The sequence below is a fragment of the Rattus norvegicus genome, chromosome 5 (genome assembly GCF_021556685.1).
Source record: "Rattus norvegicus strain SHRSP/BbbUtx chromosome 5, alternate assembly SHRSP_T2T, whole genome shotgun sequence".
NCBI lineage: Eukaryota > Metazoa > Chordata > Mammalia > Rodentia > Muridae > Rattus > Rattus norvegicus.
Genome location: NC_141538.1, coordinates 136,936,796 through 136,957,743, shown reverse-complemented (window position 1 = coordinate 136,957,743; position 20,948 = coordinate 136,936,796). Strand labels below are relative to the sequence as shown.

At 44.1% G+C, this 20,948-nt stretch overlaps 1 protein-coding gene across 26 annotated transcripts in view; it reads right to left on the bottom strand.

The window, feature by feature from the left end:
* The window catches only part of Eri3 (ERI1 exoribonuclease family member 3), a 127,015-nt gene extending 106,275 nt beyond the window's left edge, over positions 1-20,740 (bottom strand). For 5 of the 26 annotated variants that reach the window (XR_015619732.1, XR_015619731.1, XR_015619733.1 and 2 more), the window contains exons 1-3: positions 20,342-20,728; positions 18,209-18,284; positions 5,832-6,109 (exon numbers count right to left, since the gene is read on the bottom strand). Coding sequence is in view for 14 of the 26 variants with exons in the window: in XM_087549246.1 (XP_087405372.1) it covers positions 5,832-6,109; positions 18,209-18,284; positions 20,342-20,476 (489 nt within the window). In the remaining 12 variants the exon portion in view is untranslated. Of the gene's footprint in view, positions 1-5,831; positions 6,110-17,769; positions 17,878-18,208; positions 18,287-20,341 lie in introns of those variants that run through there. The other 21 variants (XR_015619734.1, XR_015619735.1, XM_087549247.1 and 18 more) reach the window with 10 other exon arrangements.
* Between the last annotated feature and the right edge of the window lie 208 nt (positions 20,741-20,948).

The window sequence follows — 20,948 nt, the reverse complement described above, 5'->3', positions numbered from 1 at the left end:
TCTTCCCTACCAACAAACTTAGCCCAGTTCCTAACAAATCTGCAGCCCAACAGCTGCCTGCGCCCTGGAGAGACCACCGGGATAATAAGAGGCTAGGGGAGATGCTTCCTGATTTGCACTAAATTATGTGGTGATTTCGTTACCAATGACCCAATGCTCCCCAAGGGAAGTTCCTGGCTCCACCCCAAGGCAACTCCACAGCCAAACTATACATCATAGCAGCTTAAAGGTATAAACCCTGGGGAAAGTAGAGAAGCAATCTGAATAGAGCAAATAAACCCATGTCGATCTTGTCTCTGCTAATGCCAAACACACAAGGCAGCACCACCATGCATCAGTGCTTCACTCCTGAAATGTATATTTTACTTCTACATCGCTATGTCTGTTCTAAATAAAAAGGGATCCCTTGGCTTTCACAGGAATTACAACATAACCAAGACACAGTGAAGCTTGTTCCTATTCAGGGAGACCTAGTGAGGAGCCACAGGGAGTCAGGATGGGGTCCATCCCTATAGGGACCACAAGGAAACAACAGGCTGATTGGGGGGCAGGAGGCACCACTTTTATGGAAGCAGTGACAAAAGGACAAAAGGGTCTAGTGGGCCACCTCATTCTCCCTACAATTACTGGCTAGTAATAGTGGAATTCATTTATAGTGACCCTAGAAAAGATGTGCTAAAGCAGAAATATAACTGAAAAGAAAGGCAATAATTGTTCTGATGGGCAGGGAAAAAAATTATTCGAGGAGTCAGGAGCCTGTGCAAGAACACTTACAGCTCACAGAGTCATCATAACTCAGCCCCCTCAAGCATTTTGTGCTCTGCTTATGGTGTTAACTTTAATGTCTTAACATATAACACCATCCACACTAACACAAAATACTACACACGCCAGATGAGGCTGAGTTATAGTTGCTGGGGGAAACATAACTTTGAATTTCCTGATTTTGGTGCATTTAATCTCAGCCATAATGTTACATTAACGTCGGTTTTGCATTTCATTTCCCAGTTTAGAATAGCATCAGCATCTCTTGCCTGTTTGTACAAAAAAAAAAAAAAAAAAAAAATGCAGGCTGACTGAAGCTGAAGACAGGGAACAAAATTCTAACAACTGAGCCCTGCTAGAAAGTGGGCCTGGTCCCTTCCACATGGAGAGGCTGCAAACACAGGAAAGGAGGGGAAAGGGTATTTTTTTTCTATCGGGTACTTTCTTTTTGACCACTTAGAGACTGCATGAACCAAAAACAGAAAACAAGAAGGCAATTATGGAGCAAAGAGCAATTCCTGGAGGGAGGGGGCTATCTTTCAGCCTCGAGGGAGGAGAAAGAGAATCAATACAGTTTGACTTGTAGTGATCTTAACCAATTTGCTGTAAACTTTTCTACAATGTCTCCTTCACGAAAGACCTGTAATGGTGCCAGTTCGAGGTTCTACTGAAATACTTTAAGTGTCTTTCTTCTATATTAGTTCTAGTCCTCAGCCATCACCAACCCTGTCCCCTATCCTGCCCTCCAAAATAAACCCAAGATCTGCACAATTATCTATACAAGAAAAACTCATTTGGTCATAATTCTAACTCAAATGCAGATAATATTTCTCCAAGGTTTCTAAAGGGAGGTGAGGGTGGGGGCAGCAGGCAAAGAACAACACTAGAAACCTCAACCCCGAAGGTTGTGGTTCTAACATTATGGGCGCTTAAATATAGATGAGAAGGGGAACAGGAGACAGGGCTACTTTGAAGCAAAGAGAAAGACTGCCCAGAAGACCAAGGGACTGATGCAGGCCCGGCAGCAGCCAGGACTTAACTCCCCACAAACAGAGAGCTGTGCTACCCCTCCTTCCCAAGCCACGCAGACAGCTGAGGTTACTTCATCTTCCCTACAAGCTGTGGCCTATACCTCATTTTCCTCACTTACATTTGCTTTGGTCTCCTCTGAACACTGAGGTGGTGAGAGAACTTGCCCCGAGGTTAAAGATGCACAATTAAAGAGCCACCAAAGCTTTCAGGCTGCTCTCGGGGGCCCCAGGGTCACAGCAACCATCACATCATGCACATCCACACCAAATGAGCAAAGCAAACTCCTGCTAGAGAGGACAAAGGAGCCACTGTTCCCTAAATCGGATAGAAATTCACTTCTGTATCGAAAAGCAATTCCTAAGACAAGAAAAAACCACATTTCTGAAATTTAGAGTCTCTAATACTTTAAATCATCTAAATTAACATTTGAGAGAAAAAATGTTTTCCAATGAAAAAGTCTCATATTAAATAACACTTATCACATTAATCTAAATAGAAACACATAAACATAAAATAAGCACAAAAATCACAACATGAAAAACCTATTACTAGCAAGCCAATCCCCCCAATGGAGTGGATGAAGAAAGTCCAGTTTCACTTACTTGAACAAAGTACAAAAATAGTCAGTGAAAAAAGATGACAAATTGAAAATACCAGATGTTTTACTGTATTTATAGCCAATGTTATTACGCACCCAAGCACTAGAGAGTACACAACTATCAGTTTCTCATGGAGGTATTCCTTTAAGATAGTCCCAATAAGCTGACTCAAAGAAGTTTGAAAATGAGAAACAGGTAAGAGAAATGGACTCTACGCCAAGCCTCTAACAACAGGTCTCTCCTAGGCCAAAACTTGTTTCTGCATCACATACCTGGAAAGTATGTCATGCTCTAAATTTTAGGGTCTAAAAGATCCAGAAGTGAGCTATGCAGAGATCTTGGAGTATTGAAAGCAAAAAAGGCAATCAGGAGAGTTCTAGTTCTATCCCTGGAACACATGCAGATTTTCCCATAAAAAAGTGTATAACAGAACGGCTATCTCACACTCTGAAAGAAGGCGCATTATAGTCTAGTGATTGATTTTACTGTTTCTTTTGAAAGTTTCTTCCTACCACAATCTCAATCTTTCCTCCTTCCATTTAAATCTGGGTGGAGTTTTTGTGGCCGTTGTTAAAATACACAGCAAGGTATTATCACATTTACTATAAACAAGAAATAGTGGCCTAAACTATCTTCCACTTACTTGCTCTCTTGTTAGGCTTGGTTTTTTTGCCTATAGTCATTTCTGTGTCTCTACTAGGAGCTTTTCCAGTTTCCTCCCTTCCCTTGCTGACCATTCACCTAGGCAGCAGGTGGCTCCCTACAGCCACCTCTCTACAAGTACTATCATATCTGGGACTGAAAACTTCTCCCATCCATCTTCCAAGCTTCCTCTGAATTCTATCAGAATCATGACCTAGAGACCTTTAAGATTCTCCGTCCCCCAGATGGAGTGGGGCTGCCTTCCCTGCAAGGCTTAATGAAGTTGGGCTGCGTTACATGTATCACTTTCCCTGGACCCTCTCGAATCCATCACTTTGTCACACCAACAAGTTAGATTGATCTGACAGGATTTGCTCTTCTTCAGGAACCCATGTAAGTTATTACTCAGTACCCCACATTCTTCTAGCTGTTTGCTGATTGATTATCTGACGATCAGGTCAGCTATCTTCTCTGGTATCACAGTAAACTAACAGGTCTATAATTTCCGAGATCATTCATTTGTATTCCCCTCTTCAAGATAAGCAAGACAGCAAATGCCTCTCTCCAAGTTCTCTAAAGCAAAAGCTAGTGCTTAGCTAATGATGCACTTTAAGTGCCCTTGGAACAACATCATCAGGGTTCACTGATTCCGCAACAGTCTTTACTTAGATGCAGGCCCTCGTAAATGAGCACCAAGCTCCTTACCCAGTGTGGGTCATGAAAACCTTGGTGCCTAAGTCTGGGAAGCAAGTCAGTAACATAGATGATTTAAATCCCTACTGCATAATATCTTCAGTGTGACAATGGACACAGACAGACATGCCCTTGAAAGAAAGACAAAAGATGACAGTGACCAAGCAGAGATATAAATCAGGTTCCACCTTCAAGAACACTGGCGAGACCTTCCACAGGCCAGGCAAACAGAGCTCCATAACTGTCCACCTTACAATCCAAGTGGAAAGCTGAGAAGCACATACACAAAAGCTTGTTCCAGGAAGCAGCAAATGCCATGAGGAAGTGCCAAGCAGGCAGTTACGGAGATCCAGAGAGGATCAAGATGAAGCACACGCAGCAGAGGTGTGTTGGATTTACAGTCATGCCCCACAGGGCCTACTCAGGACTGAGACTTAATCTACAAGGGAAATAATGTGGAACATTAGAATCTGGATCCTGGATTGGCAACTTAACAGACCTCACAACCAGGATTCCCATCCAACACTCAGCTCCTCGCACGGGCAAGAGCAGGAGACAGAAAGTGAAACATAGCTTGGAGAGCTCCTAAGCAGCACTCCCTCCCATCTAACTCGCCTAAAGTTCCTTCCCTTAGAGCAGCCACCATTCTTGTCTAGGAGGCCTGATTTCAAAGCCCCAGAGGCAAACCTCTAGTTTAACAACAAACAGGAAAGAGGGAAGGGGGAGGAAAGAGGGTATTGCATCGGGACAGGCAAAACATTCTACAGACATGCCCCAAGAGAAAACGCTAACCAACCATAAGAAATGAAGACTTCATCTTTTTGTGGTCCCCAGCAGTCCCTGCCTCCCAAGTCCCTATTGTGAGGTCTCCCCCTCGGGCCTCCTAATGAAAGCTACTCTCACCAAAGCAATGGATCTGCATATTCCAACAGTGCACACTAGAACCTAAGCACTGCTGTTGCCATCCTAGAGCCATGCACGCCCGGGTCTCCACACTTCAGTGAACTACCACACTGGCATTCAACCATCCCCTCACATACCCAGCACAGGCACCTCTCTGCTACTAATCCAGGCTCCCTAAAGATGGTACCTTAAAAGATAAAAGGTCTCCGTATACAAGGAAGGGCTTTGTAACATTTTCCTTTCTAACAGACTAGCAATGGCACCTGTGCAGATCCTCTAATGCTACATAACATATTCCACTAAACCAAGTATAGGAGCACACACCTATAATCCTACCACTTGGTAGGATGGCAAGTTCAAACCCAGCCTGGGCTACAGAGTGAATTTAAGGACATTCTAATCAATACTGTGAGATACTTTATAAAGGAAAAACAAAAAAATCCCCAATGTGTGGCTTAAAGCATTAAGAACCAATTGTCCTGTCACAGTTCCTGTGAGTCAGGAATGTGGTGGGTGCTTGGCTGGCTGAGGGTCTCTCCTGGGATTGAAGTCAGATATCCAATAGGGCTATGGTCATCAGAAGGCCTGGCTGAGGCTGTCAAATTCAATACCACAACCACTAACATGACTGGTAAAGTAGTGTGTTGGCTGATGGTATTACAGCCTCAGTTTCTATACATGAGTCTCTCCGCAGTACTGTTTGAGTATCCTCGTAGTGTGTTAGCTGGCTCTGCCAGAGCAAATGATCCAAGGATCGAGCCAACTATTGTTTCTTCTAACCTAGCCTGTGACCTTCATCACACTGTCTCTACTACTACATCCTATCAATGAGATAGGGTTATCTATGAGTCAAGGTAAAAGTGTTAACACCAGGAGGTAAGGTCAGGCAGGAGCTGACTACCACCATACTCCTTAGAAAGACACACAGCAATGGCAAGAGAAAAGAAAACAGAATCCAAAGGAAAGAGGAAGGCTGGAGTGCAGCATTCGAATTCCCAAAAGCTGAGGCTAGGGAGAAACAACGTATCCAGTTTTCCACAGAGACTAGACTACATAGTTCTGCCTTGCCCTAGCACACCTATAACCAATCTACTAAAAGCCAGAAGATATGAGAAAACTCTGGGTCCCAAGAAGCAAGAGTCTTCTCCCTCCCTCTTGCCCACCCAACCTTTTCTGAAGCAATGATACAACAGTTACCTGAGGATGAATCTGTGGCTTGTCGCATGTGGCCTCAAAGTCCAGCACTAAAAAGTAGTGATACCTCTGGGGAGGGAAGGGCACCATTGCCGCCATTGACGCGCCAAAGCCGTGGGCCGCCAGCTTTCTGGTGGATATGGAACAGAACTCCGGAACACCACAGGGAGAAAATAAGTGGGAGCCCAGCACTTTTCTTGCTCTTGAAAGTAAATATGAAGAAAATCGAGCTGCTCCAGTCTGTAAAGGTGCTAGCATTGAACATCCAGAGGCATCTAAAACTTAGGGAAGGAAAGTTAAAAGAAAAAGAAAACAAAACAAAAACAAAAAACAAAAAACAAAAATAGAGAGCCTGGGTTACTTCCCTCCCACTGTTGTCCTGTTCCATCCAGTCCTCAGCACTCTCCGAGCAACCTGAGCCACTCCCCACCGTTTCCAGGCCTTTCTCTAAATCATGGTTTTTGTTACCGAAGTTTAAGGCCCTGATACTAGCACCTGCAGTGTTATTACTACAACTGTTTCCCAGATCTTTCTAAAGCGACACACAAAATTAGCTTCCTTTGTAAATGGAGCACTAGTTCAAAAGAGAGCCGGGAGGACTTCCTCAGTCACTTCTCAGGTGGCAACAGTTAACTTTAACCCAAAGGATTCCAAAGCAGTTTGAGGTGACCAACTGCACTATCAGTCCTAGAAGCAGACTCACGTCCCTGAACACTCTCCTCAGCTCTGATACATCATCTGCCCCTGGCTAATCTGCCTGTGACTTGGTATCTCCACATGCCCTCTAACTTCTCCCAGCAAGACAGTATGAAAGCCAGCAAAATCAACGCCAGGGGACTCTGCTGATGGCGTTCTGATGATTTCCAATCCACACTGGTAAGTAGCACCCTAGGGGAACGACAGAGCACAGCTGGCAACAGCCTCAGGCATCCTCATTTGCAGCCTTGGGCCTCACTCTCTCCTAGAGGCACTGGATAACTATAAGGCCTTTTAAATAGGAAGGGGAAAGAGAAAACCCAGATGTGGCAGTAATGGGAGTATTCCTAAAAGTCTAGTAAAGTTTTCTGAGGGAACATGTACAAAAAAAATTTTTAAAAAAAGCCCTGAATTATTTTTCCTTTACATTCTCTCTTTAAATTCGCACATATCTGGCCTCCGCTGAAGGCTAACTAAATAGAAAACTCAAAGCCTATGTTTTACTGACAAATAACCAGATCTGTGAGAGAGGGTAACAAGGCAGCGATGTAGAAACATATCCTTCAACAGTACACTTCTGTGTTTGAACATTTCTAGATGGCTTACATCTAGAAATTTACGTCATGTTTAAAACATATCTTCAAGTCATAGAGTCAGCTGTGTAGGACACCATTGTCTTTTGGAGTATTCATTCCCAGACTAATGTAACATGCAGCATCTTATTTTTAATGATTTTGAATCGTTTTAGTCAGCATTGTAACAATATATTTGTCTCCCATTGCCAAAAGATAGCAAAACAAATAGAAATAATTTTAGAGATCTTAAAAATACGTGATTTAGGGGTTGGGGATTTAGCTCAGTGGTAGAGCGCTTGCCTAGGAAGCGCAAGGCCCTGGGTTCCGTCCCCAGCTCTGGGGAAAAAAAAAAAAAAAAACGTGATTTTTATTTCTTCAAATTTGGGTAGTTTTGTTTGTTGAATACCGTTGTATCAATTTCTGTCTTGTTCATATGTGAATGCAAGGCTCTTTCATAGATTAAAAAAAAATGAACCAGTAATAAAGTTTTACAAAGGCAAAAAAAAAAAAAAGAAACATATCCTTCCCCGCATTAAACTCAATATGAAGTTTTCCTCAACTTTAGTTCTCAAACAAGAAATCTCATCATTCCATACACAAACTGCCATCAGTCTATGCTTCCTAATGCCACATTCCAACACAGCCAAAGGCTTGCCTCTGACTAGCTATACTAGTAGACACTGTCTCCCCATGTAGGATAGGAGGACAGCACCCTGTGACGCACACTCCGGTACAATGAGGTTACTGTCATCTGAACAAAAGAGTATAATGCCAAGGATGACTTCTCTTCCCAGCTCTCTCCTGACTCACTGAAAACCACGACCACTTGCCTGAGTACCTTAGGATACACACTAGTGTGACTCCTGTGTATTCTGTATTGAAACATGAAATGTCTTAGAATTACCTGAAGACTGAAAAGGATTCTTTCATGGCTCCTACACAAGCACAGCACTTGTTTTCACCATTGCTTTACAGCCTACCCCAAACCTCAAAAGTCCAAGACAACAAAAAGGCAAGCTTGAGTTCACTATGTAATCATTTGCAAAAGCAAAAGGAACAATGTCCCTTTGAAAACCAGAATCCCAAAATAAACCCATTCTATCACTCACTTATCAATAGTACAGGAAAACTTCAGTGGCTCTGTTATCCATTCTCGTTTAGAAGCAAAGTTCTTCTGGACCTTAGACCTCCTCTAGCCAGTTGAGCCAGGTAGAAAGACTTTTGAAACTCTTAATATGTCTATAGTATATATAACTCAACTAGAGTCTGCCTGCCATATACAACAAGCAACTGTCTTGACTAACAAGGACTTCCTGTTTGTGTTCTGACTTCAGCACTTGGCCATGGCACCATGGCACCATGGCACCATGGGCATGCTCTATTTTTCAATTACCTGCCTATATAATGGCAGTAATAATACTATCTACTTCTAAAGTGAGAATGGAATGAGAGCAGAGGTAAAAATATCAAGGGCAGTGAGTGTCTAGTGCATAATGACTCAGAGAGTCACTAGCTTATCATCACAACTGTGAAACTGGCTCTTCCTTCAGTGAACAAGGCTTACAGAGTTGTCTTCTACATTCCTATAATTCTCTAGACCTCCCAAAGGGCAAAACAGACATATCCTATTACGTCCTTCCTTGAACAACACACTGATAGCTAGAGGGCCTCCTTGCTTACAGGCTTGGTTTTCCCACCTGACTTCATACACATCAGAAGAACCGCTTGGAAGAAGTCTTAAGAATAGACATTAGGGCCTGGAGAGATGGTTCAGCATCCGAGTACAGGCTGCTCTTCCAGAGCACCTGAGTTTGATTCCCAGCATCCACATAGTAGCTCACAACCATCTGTAGCTCCAATCCCAGGAGACTGGATGTCATCTGGCCTCTGCAGACACTGCATGCACATGGTGCACAGACATACATGCAGGCAAGCAAAACACACATACACACACACACACATATATATGAACAGACATTAGGATTTCAGGCCTCCACATATCAATACTAACTGGGTTCCATACTGCTCTAACAACCAAAGTCAGATTAAGTCAAAGGACGGTAGGTAATGCTTTCTCATCTTTTTGTAAAACCTCAAGTCTAAAACCTTAGCTAGAGGAAAGAAAAACAAATATCTGCACCATTTGGAGTTGGGAGAAGCAGAAGGGTCTGAGATGAAGGGTAAGAACGCAGGCAGGTGAGAAGGGCATCCATGCAGAGGTGGCAGGTGCACTGTGTAGACTATGTCTGAGCCTAGAGCAGCACATGTCAAAGGAACTGAATAAGATTCATGGGCAAGACAACAAGGGCTCTCCTTAGAGAGGGGTAAAGGGCCAGTAACAACTGCAGCTACATACAAAAAGGATAAGCAGACAAAAAGGTAACAGAAACCAGGGTTTCCACAAAAAAGAAAAGAAAATCTTTGGTGTTGTTTTAGACTGGACAGTAAGAATCATGATTTCTGGTATAGACATGGTGGATAGGGATATACAATGTAGCTGTACATAGAAGTATGATTACACAGAGGGGGAGGTAGGGAGGGAGGGGGAGGGGGAGGGGGAAGAGAGAGACAGAGAGACAGAGAGAGAGAGAGAACGAGCTAAGGATGAGCTCAGCAATGAGCACACCTCACACACCAGTGCCTTCCAAATACCACTGTCCACTAGAAGAACCATTCTCCTTGGAGAAATGCTAAGAAAAGTACAAGATGAGCCTAAGATATCCTACAAGAAAGGAAGGAATTCTCAAAGAATAGTAGAAACAAATCAAAGGGACTCGAAAGCCACCTTGAGGGACTCCTGCTGGCCAAAAGAAGATGGTGGTAAATGACAGTGCAATGTCTAAGCTTGGAGACCACAAGTCCATAAAGATTCAATATACAACTAAAATCTACAGAGGGATATAAAAATGATTTCAATGTATTTCTCCATAGATCCCTTATTAGTTACTACAGGAAGTAATTTTAAAATGGAAAAGATGAGCCAACATCATCTTACACAGCTGGTCAAAAATAAGCATTCCTGCTAGATGTGGCGGCACACACCTGTAATACCAGCACTCGGGAGGCAGAGACAGGAACACGAGGCCAGCCTGGTCTATACAGTGAGCTCCAGGTCAACAAGGGCTACACGGTAAGACCCTTGTCCCCCATCCCAAAAAAGGATCAATAATGGGAAAATCAAGATTCATGCCACTTGACAGGATACAATGAGAACAAAGAATCATTTTTTATATTCCTGCTGAAGAGGCATAATATGAGCCCACCTGTAAGGAAGTACTAGACAAACCTAACAGAGGAACATTCCACACAAAAACCAGTCCATAGTCTTCAAAAGTATCCAAGTCATGAATGTCAAGGGAAATTTACCAGGAAAAGTCTAAAAGAGACTACAGATTTGATAACTAAATACAACCCACAATTATCACCAACCCCCTTTTGCTACAAAGAACATTCCTGGGACAATTAGCAAAACTTGAATGGGATCTGTGAACTAGAGAGAGGTTAATATATCCATGCTAACTGTCTGATTTTGATAGTTATATTGTAGTTAGGTAAGAAAAGTCCTGTTTATAGAAAATATACATCAAGTATCCTTAATAATGAGACATTAGTTCAGGAATTTAATCTTCAAATGGTTCAGAAAAGAAAGCATTGTATTGCACTTCCAATTTTTATGTAAATTTGGGTTGTTTCCAACTTTTTGTTTTTTAAAATACTTTTAAAAAGCCTGTGCCAGGCTAAGAGTATAGCTCTGTGGTAGGGTACTTGCCTACCATGCAGAAGGCCCTGGGTTCAATCCCTAGCACAGTAAATTAAATAAAATCCATGTGCAATGTAGCTTTAAAAACTGAATATGAGACATATTCTGGAAGGAAGGAAAGAAGGAAGGAAGGAAGGAAGGAAGGAAGGAAGGAAGGAAGGAAGGAAGGAAGGAAGGGAGGGACTGCTCTCACAGCATCACATCTCAGCCACAATGCTGGAGTCCCAACTGGAAAAGCCATCGCTCAGGGCCCTTTAACTCTCATTCTGGCCTTACACAGCCCCACTGCCCCCTCAGACTCTCAGAAACATCCCCTTAGCTCCTGCAACTGCATCCAGCCTGTTCTTGGGTCTGCTAGCAACTTGAGGATTTCTTTTCATTGATGTCTTTATACTTTAATTACAAGTGTGCAGAATTTAAGTCTATAGCTCCAACATCAACTAGGATTTTGGTATCTGGTCAAGGGGAAGAACTCAAAAGAATTTATGATTCTCTGTATTTTTAATTAGAGACCAAGATTTATTCACATTTAGCCTCAAGCATCTTTTCTGTATGGTAAATTTAAAAGTAGTAAGCAGGCTATAGCAAAAGAAAAAATGGATGACTTTCATCTCAAAATGAAGGGCTAGCTCCCCAATGGGGACAGGAGGGGTAAGCAGGGACTGCCCTGAGGCCAGCCCGATTTGGAGAAACAGGCCTGCGGCACAGCCCCTGGAGGATGGTCTCTGTGCAGAGTATTTACACAACAGACACCAATGGTTCCTCTGCAGCCATTACTGTCTATCAGGTAAATAACACATGTGCCAAGACACACATTTAATGAGGGAAATAATATGCCTTTATAAAAAGACTCAATCTGTATTTACCTGAGAGACCAAAGAAGCACCAAATCACCAGATTAGTGGAACCACAGAGGAGTCGTTCTGGTGTCTTGGGTAAATAGACATTTTATAGCCTCCATTACTGGAAAGCGAAAGGAGGGAGGGAGGAAGGAGGTCATCCTTCAATATCCACATACTGGCTTGGGAGCTTCAGAGATAGGACAAGCTGAGAAGCCATCAGAAAACATGTGGTCTCCTACCATCCCACTTCCCCAGCCACATACACTTGAAATCTCTGGGAGCACATAGATCAACGCCATCTCTAGACCCACAGCACATCGCTAGCACCACACTGAGAGACAGAACTACATCCCAAAGAAATTCCAACTGACTCAAGACCCTGGACCACCATGCTTTAGCTTCCCCATCCTGGGAAAAGACCCTTGTCCTAAATGATCTTAGCAATTATACTCAAATACCTGAGTCAGAGAAACAACAAAGACACCTGTCTGGAACCTATTTGGTCCCAGGTTTTGACTTAGGCAGCTAAAATTAGCCTGGGAAACATGTAAATAAACTGCATGCCTTCAAAAGTCATACTATTCAATCAAATGAATAGTCTTTACTGTCGCAGTACTTGTATGAAAATCACAGTCAAAAAGGAAGAAAACCTTAATAGGCAGACACAGGCCAGCCAGCCAGGGAGAAGCCCAGGAAGAGGAAAGACTACCTACACTCAGTAGACAAGAAAGATAAAATAGCCAGGCATGATGGTACATAACCTTCATCTCAGCCGGCAGGAGGGAGAGGCAGACAGATCTCTGTGAGCTGGAGGTTAGCCACATGGTGAGACCCTGTCCCAGACAAAAAAAAAAAAAAAAAAGAATGGAGAAAGGGAGGGAAGAGGAGAGAGGAAGAGAAATAACAGAACCCAAGTCTCCAACTCCAACAGCACTGCTCACTCCAATGCAAGAAGCAGGCTTCACACTCATCTCCAAGCTTTTCTCCACTACCACAAGAGACAAGAACCCAAGTGCTCTGGCTGGCTTGCTAAAGGATACATGTTTATATAGAAGCCAAAAATTTGGGTTCGGTCCCCAGCTCCAAAAAATAGAAAAAAGAAAAAAGAAGCCAAAAATTCCTGGCAACTTCAACAGCTTTTGATTGGTCCAGAGTGGGAAGGAAGCAGCAGGAACTCTAATAGGGTCCTTGTTTCAATAAAATACTCTCTTCTCTGTACTGTATCTCTGCCCTGGCCTACTGCTTCCGGGCAGAGCTCTCTGACATCAGAAAGACCTCTCAAACCGCCAGCAGTGCTAAAGTCACCAAAAGCTGTCAGGAACACAAATTCTGATACATCAATCAGTCCACATCAGTAGCTCAAGGCGACCAAAAAAGCAATTCTTGAGGATCTGCCTGCTGTTTGCTAAACTACCAGCCATTCCCACTCACAAACTCCTTCTGGAAGCCAAAGTCCCGTAGCCCAGATAGCTCTTCACGACAAACCTTCCTTCCTAATCAACAAAGCTAGAGATGAGGAAATAAGGCTTCCCCTGCCCCCTTTGTAGATGCATATACGCAACAGCGGTATCCAAATCCTTCCATTCTAGATAGTAAGCTAGTGTTGAAGCAGGATCAGGACAGCATAGTTACTAAAATGCTGGCGCTGGACAAACCTGTATTTGAGCCCTAACTCTACTACACATTCTTATGAATATTACCTGTATCTTTTCTCATTCAAGTCAACCACCCACTGTATACAGTGTTCTGCATACTAGCATATGCTCAATCAAAGAGAGTCACTATTGTCAACACATGACAAAGAGGAAAGGAAAATGCCTTTCCGAAAACCTATTACAGACCAGGCTCTATGCTGATAAGTTACATCTTTTACCTCGTCTAATCCTCTAACAATCAAGCAAAACAGTAACCATATTCCCGTCCCACACATGAGAAACTGAGGCATTCAATTTTTTTGTGGACTCTACTTTCCTCTTCTGTGTCCAATAGGTCTTACTTCTCTACTGGATTGATTTCACTATTTTACAAGACTAATTCATATTGACTTCAATTCTTCTTTTGAGGTATGATTTTTAAGCAAAAATAACCTTAAGCAATAATAAAATCTAAACCATCCAGGTATAATTTTATTCATATATATGGAGAGAGAGAGAGAGAGAGAGGGAGAGAGAGAGAGAGAGAGAGAGAGAGAGAGCTTTTTCTACTTGACCTTGAGCACAAAGCACCATGGGTTAGAATCACTGCAGTGTGGTGCACAGACCTCAAAGCCTCTTCCCATGTACACTGGCAGAAGCGTGACTCTTCCCCTTACAGAGTGAGACGCTCTGAAGAGGTGGAGAAACAGACAGCTCTTGCTCTTGCCTTGGCAAATGCTGCTCCCTCTATATTGGAAAAGAACTGCAATTTTTCACCAGCAAATTAGCACTTTCTTTAAAGCCCAGCTAAACCCCACCTTCTCGTAGATCTCTGATTCTTCATGATAAAGTTAATGGCGTCCATGTGATCCAGTAGCACAGTTTATTCAATTTCATGACTCATCTTCTCACTAGTTGGTGACACATTAACTGTCTCTTTTGCTACTAACAATTTTCAGACTTATGGGGAAAGATGGAGAGCAGCCACAGAGGCACACCTGTGCACCAAAAGGAGGCATCCATGCATGCATAAAAAGCAGACTTTCTAACTATTTTCTCGTCAAGTGCTTTTTTTGCATTTTAAAATTTCACACAGCTTGAAAGAGAAGCCTAGAGTTTTAGTCTAAATGGCACATGAGTTTTGGAAATCTGAGAAACACAGTTGGTTTCTTAAAAGCAACAACTATATTTTATTCACTTCTTTACTCCCAGCACAGAGCCAGGCACAATTAAGAAAGTAAAGACTTGCTAAACAAATTAATATGCACAAAGCCATGATGCCAACTACTCTACAAGTAGAATATGCTAGAACAGAGAAACCAAAGCACACCAAACAGCTAGCTAGCTTCCCTCATCCCTTCTTTCCTTTTCTGCCCTTCTCAGAAGTGGGGGCAGGGGAGGGGGAGGGGAAGGAGGGGGAGAGGAGAAAAGGGGGGAGGAAGGAGGGAGGGAAATATATAAAAAGGGGGGTGGGGGAGGGGGAGGGAGAGGAAGAATGAATATTGCTTTGGTGCGGGAATACTATTAAAGGATTAATTTAGGGGCCAGTGTTTGGACTGTCACACCCAATCACTGCACACAGATCTACAGCTTCCCAAATCAGGCTCATGCAGAAAGGAATCAATCGCAAGGACACAGAGGGTCTGAACAGGCATACTAATGGCCTCCTGAGGTGCCAGCGGCCAGCTTTGACACTCCCATAAATTATCCGCCTTTTGATTTTACCTGTAGCTGTGGGGCACAAGGCACAATTTTAAACATATCAAAGCAATCCCTCCTAACCCAAGCTTCCCCAAGGAATGTCCCCCAAAGGAGGAAGATGCTAAAAACAACAACCCAAAGGGAATCTGCTTCCCAAAAGGTCTGGTCCTCAAAATCATCTAATAAAACCCAACAGAACCAAAGAGACAAAGCAGGATTCAGCCAAGCAGACATGGATGGGGCACGCACCTCTCACTCAAGGGAAGAGAATCACAACAGTCAACTGCACAAGCCCATCTGGAGGTAAGTCTGCGCTAGCTTCAACAGTGCCTTACTGACACTGTGACCCTGGGCAACCCAACTTAACCGTCTTTGGCCCCAGTTTCCTCACTTGGTAGCAAGGAAGACAGAGTGGAGCACATGTCCCACTTCCCATCGTGGGAGGAAGAGTAGGGAGCTTTCCATGAATGTAGGGCAGTAACGTGACAACACTAATAAATGAGCCCAGGAGTCAGGCTAGCAGAAAGGGTGCATCTGTACTGGGAAGCTGCTTACTCTGCTCATATTTCTGATGGTGTGGGGCCTACGAAATTCCTACTATGTGCACATTTTCCACAATAAAAAATGTGTCTTGGGGCTGGAGAGATGGCTCAGTGGTTCAGAGCAATGTCTGCTCTTCCAGAGTCCTGAGTTCAATTCCCAGCAACCACATGGTGGCTCAGAACCATCTGTAATGGGATCTGATGCCCTCTTCTGGCCTGCAGGTGTACATGCAAATAGGGCACTCATGTATAAAATAAAATCCTAAAAAAAAAATTTTTTTAATGTGTCTTGCTTAAGTTGTAACTGTGTCCTGTAGGCCAACTAAGCTTTCACCATATGGACACAATGAAAACTTGGGCTCAGAGTTTATGAAGACAAAAAACATATCACCCAACTACTTCCTGCTCTTGTTCAGAAACGTAGAGGTAGCACCTGCTTTTAATCCTAACACTTGGAAGGCAAAGGCAGATCTCTGAGCTCCAGGCTGACCTGGTCTACATAGTGTTTCAGACCAGCCACAGTGACAGCCTGTCTAAAACTTAAAACAAAGAACCACCACCAGCACCTCAACAATAAGACAGTATCAATACACTGCTAAGAGTTTTATCACTGTTGAAGCTTTAAAAGGCTTCAATGCTTTTAAATCCACTATCTCCATTTTAGACAGCAAACTGAAGCCCAGAGAGGTAAGTCACTTGTTTGAGGTCATTAGAAATCTGTAGGCTTCCCTCCATCACTGCAAATACATTACGGTTTATAAGAAGAGAAAGAAAGAAAGAAAGGACAGAGTGGGATTCTCAGCTTTAAACTTTTCACACTCAACCAAAACTTTATTGGGCCCTCTGCTTGAGACACACCATCACACTGATCAGGCAGACTTTTACAAAATCAGGCATGGGTTATCAGTACGCTACAGTCAAGGAAAGAAGAAACTAAGTAGGACAAATAGAATGAGGACCACACCTTGACAGCCTAGGAACATGGGCCAGTTGCTGTATACACAGCCAGTTCCTAGCTAATAAGCTAGGAGCCTTAAAACGAAGATCCCTTCAAGGGCTGCATTCAGTCCATCCCTCCTTCAACAGAGCATAGTCCACTGTATGCCCACTCTCTCCCTTTATCTTTTTGCCTTCCAATCCACTCTTCACACTATCACAACAAGCTTTCTACAACACAAACCTCATAATTATAATCTTTTATTTTCCCCTTTTATCTCCACTTTGTTATGTAGCACCGGCTGGCCTTGAATTAGCCACTTTCCTGCTTTAGCCTCCCACTTACCGAAGGATGCCACCACCCTGAGCTGCTTACAATCTTTTAACGGTTTCCTACTGTTCTGATCCAGATAGACAAACCATGGTCCATGAACCAAATTCAGATGCCACTTTCTTTTATAAATACATTTTTTTACTAGAATACAATCATGTTCACCTTCACAGATCCAAAGCTGCTGAAATGCTCATTACAAGCTGTACAGATGTAAGTCACAAACCTTTGTTTGAGTGAAGTGTTTAGCCTGTCCTAGAAAAGCTTGCTAACCTGTAGTCTTTCACCCCTCCGCCTACCCATTCTCACTCCACCGGCTGACTGGACTTTCTAAGGCCCTAACCTCTGCGCACTGCTCCTGCTTCATTGCCCCCTGCCTTTTAATCACACTGACCTGCCTCACACTTACCAAAGCTGACACTTCATCCCTCCCGTGTATTTACTTCTAGGTAAGGGGTGGATTCCTGAGAAGCCACCTCAGAGTCGGAAAGTTCACAGTAAGAACAGTGCAGTCTCAGAGGACTCGGTCCCTTGCTGCAGCACTCGTAGGTGCACCATCACTGCTGCACGGCTGAGGGTTTCACCCCTGGATCAGAAAGCTGTGGCTATCACAGGCAGTCTGCTTTCCCACCTTAATCCTAGCAACCAGCAGTGTCAAGGCCTCAGTCAGTGAACAAACAACTTCCAAGTCCCTGGATATCAACCATCAAAGGCCCGCCTTTTTAGTCAGTCTAGGTGGAGGTAGGTGGGGACCAATCAGTCACTCAACGATGACATAACTCAAACCCAAATCTGAAAGGTTTTGGTCAAATATATCACAAGAGTGACATGAGAGGTGGTCTTCCTGTTGAATTAAGATGAGTATTTCTCAGAATATAGGGCTCTCCCAGCCCTACTCAATAACCCTAAAGGCAAGGTACTCACTCATCAGGTGTCCATTAAAAAAATCATGGCTGAGCATGGTAGTCCATGCTTATCATCCCAGTCACTAGGTAGAGCCTGACGCAGGAGGGCTGCCAGTCTGAGGCCAGTCTGGTCAATTTAATTAAGATCAAACATAAGTGAGGGGAAAAAAGAAAAAGAAAAGACTTAAGAATATTGTTCAGTGCTGGCATGCTTGCCTAATGTGTTGCAAGGTCCTGGGTTCATTCCCCAGTACTAAGGAGGGGAAAAAAAAAAGAGTCTAGAACACTCATCTTCTCCAACTCTTTCTCTAAAGATTTTGGTCAACTTGTTTCACTAAGTTTGAGCATATGCTACCTACCATACCAGAAGCTACAAGAAAATACACTCTGCACCAGCCCCCATCCCATGCCCACCAAACCCAATCTGTCAGACACTGATCATGCAACAGGGTTCTCACCTCTCCTTACTTCGAAGATGCCAAGACTGGCAGCTGGAGATGCTGATGGGTCTGTGAGAGCTGGAAAGCCCCAATGCTGTGGACAAATACACATCTCTGCAACAGGTATATTTCAATTCAAAGGTTTACATACTCATCAGAGGTCACTCTTCAACTCATAAACTCAAACTTCGGAATTTAGCTATTTCTGTGGAAAGACAATGGCCCCACAGACCTTTCAGATGCTATTAACTAATATTACGTGTGTGTGTGCTTTCATATGAATTATGGACTTCGTGTTCTCTAGTACAGTGTTCTCCTTAAGGAAGTTTATCTTCTAGAAATACCAAATACTCATAATATGTGAGCCTCAACTAAGAATGATGGTCATGAGGGTCACTGGATAATTTCAGAATCCTATCAGAAAAGCACACAAGGCTTGCAATATTCAGAACTCAGGAACTGGGGCCGAGCCAGGACTAAAGAGAAGGGTTCATTGCCACACACCCATAGGCAGTGACTAGAGTGGAAACGCACACCAGGAAACACTTTCAAAACACTTCCAAGTTTACCTCAAATTCTAAAAGGAAAATCAAGCTAATCAAACCCCAAATCAAGACATCACGGAAGCCAATCACAGGCAGCACGTGTGGGAGAGGCCAGCCAGGGTTACACAGCAAGGCCATCTAAAAATAAAACATTTTAAAAGGAATCAAGCAATATCTATCATATGTATCACCTAATTCAGATGTTCTAAGGGATGAGAACTCACAGACATGACCTTGTAAGCTAGTGAAGCCTTCTGCACAAACATCTACGATTGGAACCAATATAATCCTGTCTACCATTCCACACTTAAAACTTTATTCTATCCTGATCCCCCGAGAACAGGGCACTCCCCAGTTTATCCCATCAGGGAGTAAACTTCAAAATGAAATGGAATAAAAACACTTTTACTTGGAAATTTCAAGTTGAAGGAATAAAAACACTTTTACTTGGAAATCTCAAGTTGAAGGGAGCTCTTAGCAAGCTCTGGGACCTAACTAGCTGATTATTTACAGGATCTTTGGGCAGGAATTGTTAATGAGCTTTTAATTTGGAGTGCTTAAGTTGCCAAAGTGCTCTGAGCTCCAGTGAAGCACCACGGAATCCATAAAGGAAACCTTATCAATCACTTCCCGGCAGCTCCCTTCCCCCACTCAGCACCCGCCGACAGGCAGCCAAGTGGGTTTCTAACCAAGATCACAGGCACACATTAGTGGTGTCACACTCCAAGTCACTGTTTATAAATTGGCTTTTAAATGGTGGGGGATTCAAGTATAATATACTTAAGGTCCAAGACCGAGCCCACTAAAACAAGGTATACTGTGTATGATAAAGTCAGAATAAAGCTGAATTTGATGAAGCCAGTTTTCTGGCACCAACTCTACAGTCAAAAGCCATTCGGCCAATCTCAACCTACTATAGTTAAACAGATAGGTCTTTGGCCAATGGAATTCATGTTTTGCTGCCCTTATGCTGGGAAACTGATGAAATGCACTAGCAAATGCATACCACAGAAATGGTCAGAGACAATTGTTGGCCCAGTCATTGTAAAATCCAGCCTGAGGGACAAACTCTGTATCTCCAGATGAGGGGCCCCATACCCAGCATCTTCCAGGTCAACATGGAGCACCTGACATTTCACAAGAACTCAACCCCAGTCATGCTTTCTTTGTTTTAAGAAAACACCTGTTGCTGGGCCATTTGCAATAAAGGCATACAAAAAGCTACCTGGGTTAAGGCTCTTTCTCCCCTCTGTCCACCATTATTACCCATAGCTTGTGACTTAAAAGTAAAATGCTAATGTGTGCCTGTGCCAAGATGCAGAGGGGGTAATCTATAGACAATTCCTTAATCTGCTTTTACTTTATCTGGTCAAACCTCTCTTCTCCAGTAATCTCAAGCCAGGCCTTTTCATCAACTCACCCAATCTCTCTTGCAAAGCCAAGCTCTCCTACCGCCCTCCCTAGCTACCCCTTCGCCAAGAGTTATAACGTGCATCCAGGGTGAGCATCAGGCCAATATCCAGGCTGCTTAAGTGTGCACGCCACGACCCACACCCCGCATGCATCAACCAAGGCCCAAGCTGGGGGCCCTCTCGATCTCACCCACCCCAGGGTGTTGCCCCCAGCTCGGGCCCATCCAGGTCCAGGGGAGCGTAAGGGGAGGGGCAGGGGGCCAGGAGACCAGCCCTCCTTCCCAAGGCCGCCCCCGCCCCCCGTCAGCTGCCGGAGAGGCTGTCGCCATGGCAACGCCCCCTCCTCCGGGCCAGCACGGCAGGCTCTCTCCAGGTGCAGGCCCCGGCGTCTCCCTCGGCCTCAGCAGGCGCTCCGGGAAGTTGACGGCAGCGGACACGGCCCGCGCCGCCTGCGGCGCTGGCCAGGCAGAAGCAGGGCCAGCTCCGCCCGCTCCCCACAGCCCGTTCCAGGCAGCCTCGACAGCGGCAGCCAGCACCACGAGTCCACAACACACCGACTCACCTCCGCGCACTCTGACCCCGACCGACGCGGTGGACGGGCGGGCGTAGTAGCCAACCGCTGAGCCCGCCGCTAGCGCCTTTGGCCAATGAGCTGGAATAAGGCGGGGCTACTCGTCTCCAAATGCTCTCTCTCCCGCCGACATGCGCGTTAAGGTGTGTCAAGATGGTGACCGTTGGCTCTGGGCCTTGTGGGACTTGTAGTTTGGAGGAGCCACGTATTCAAAAGAGAAGGGGAGGGTC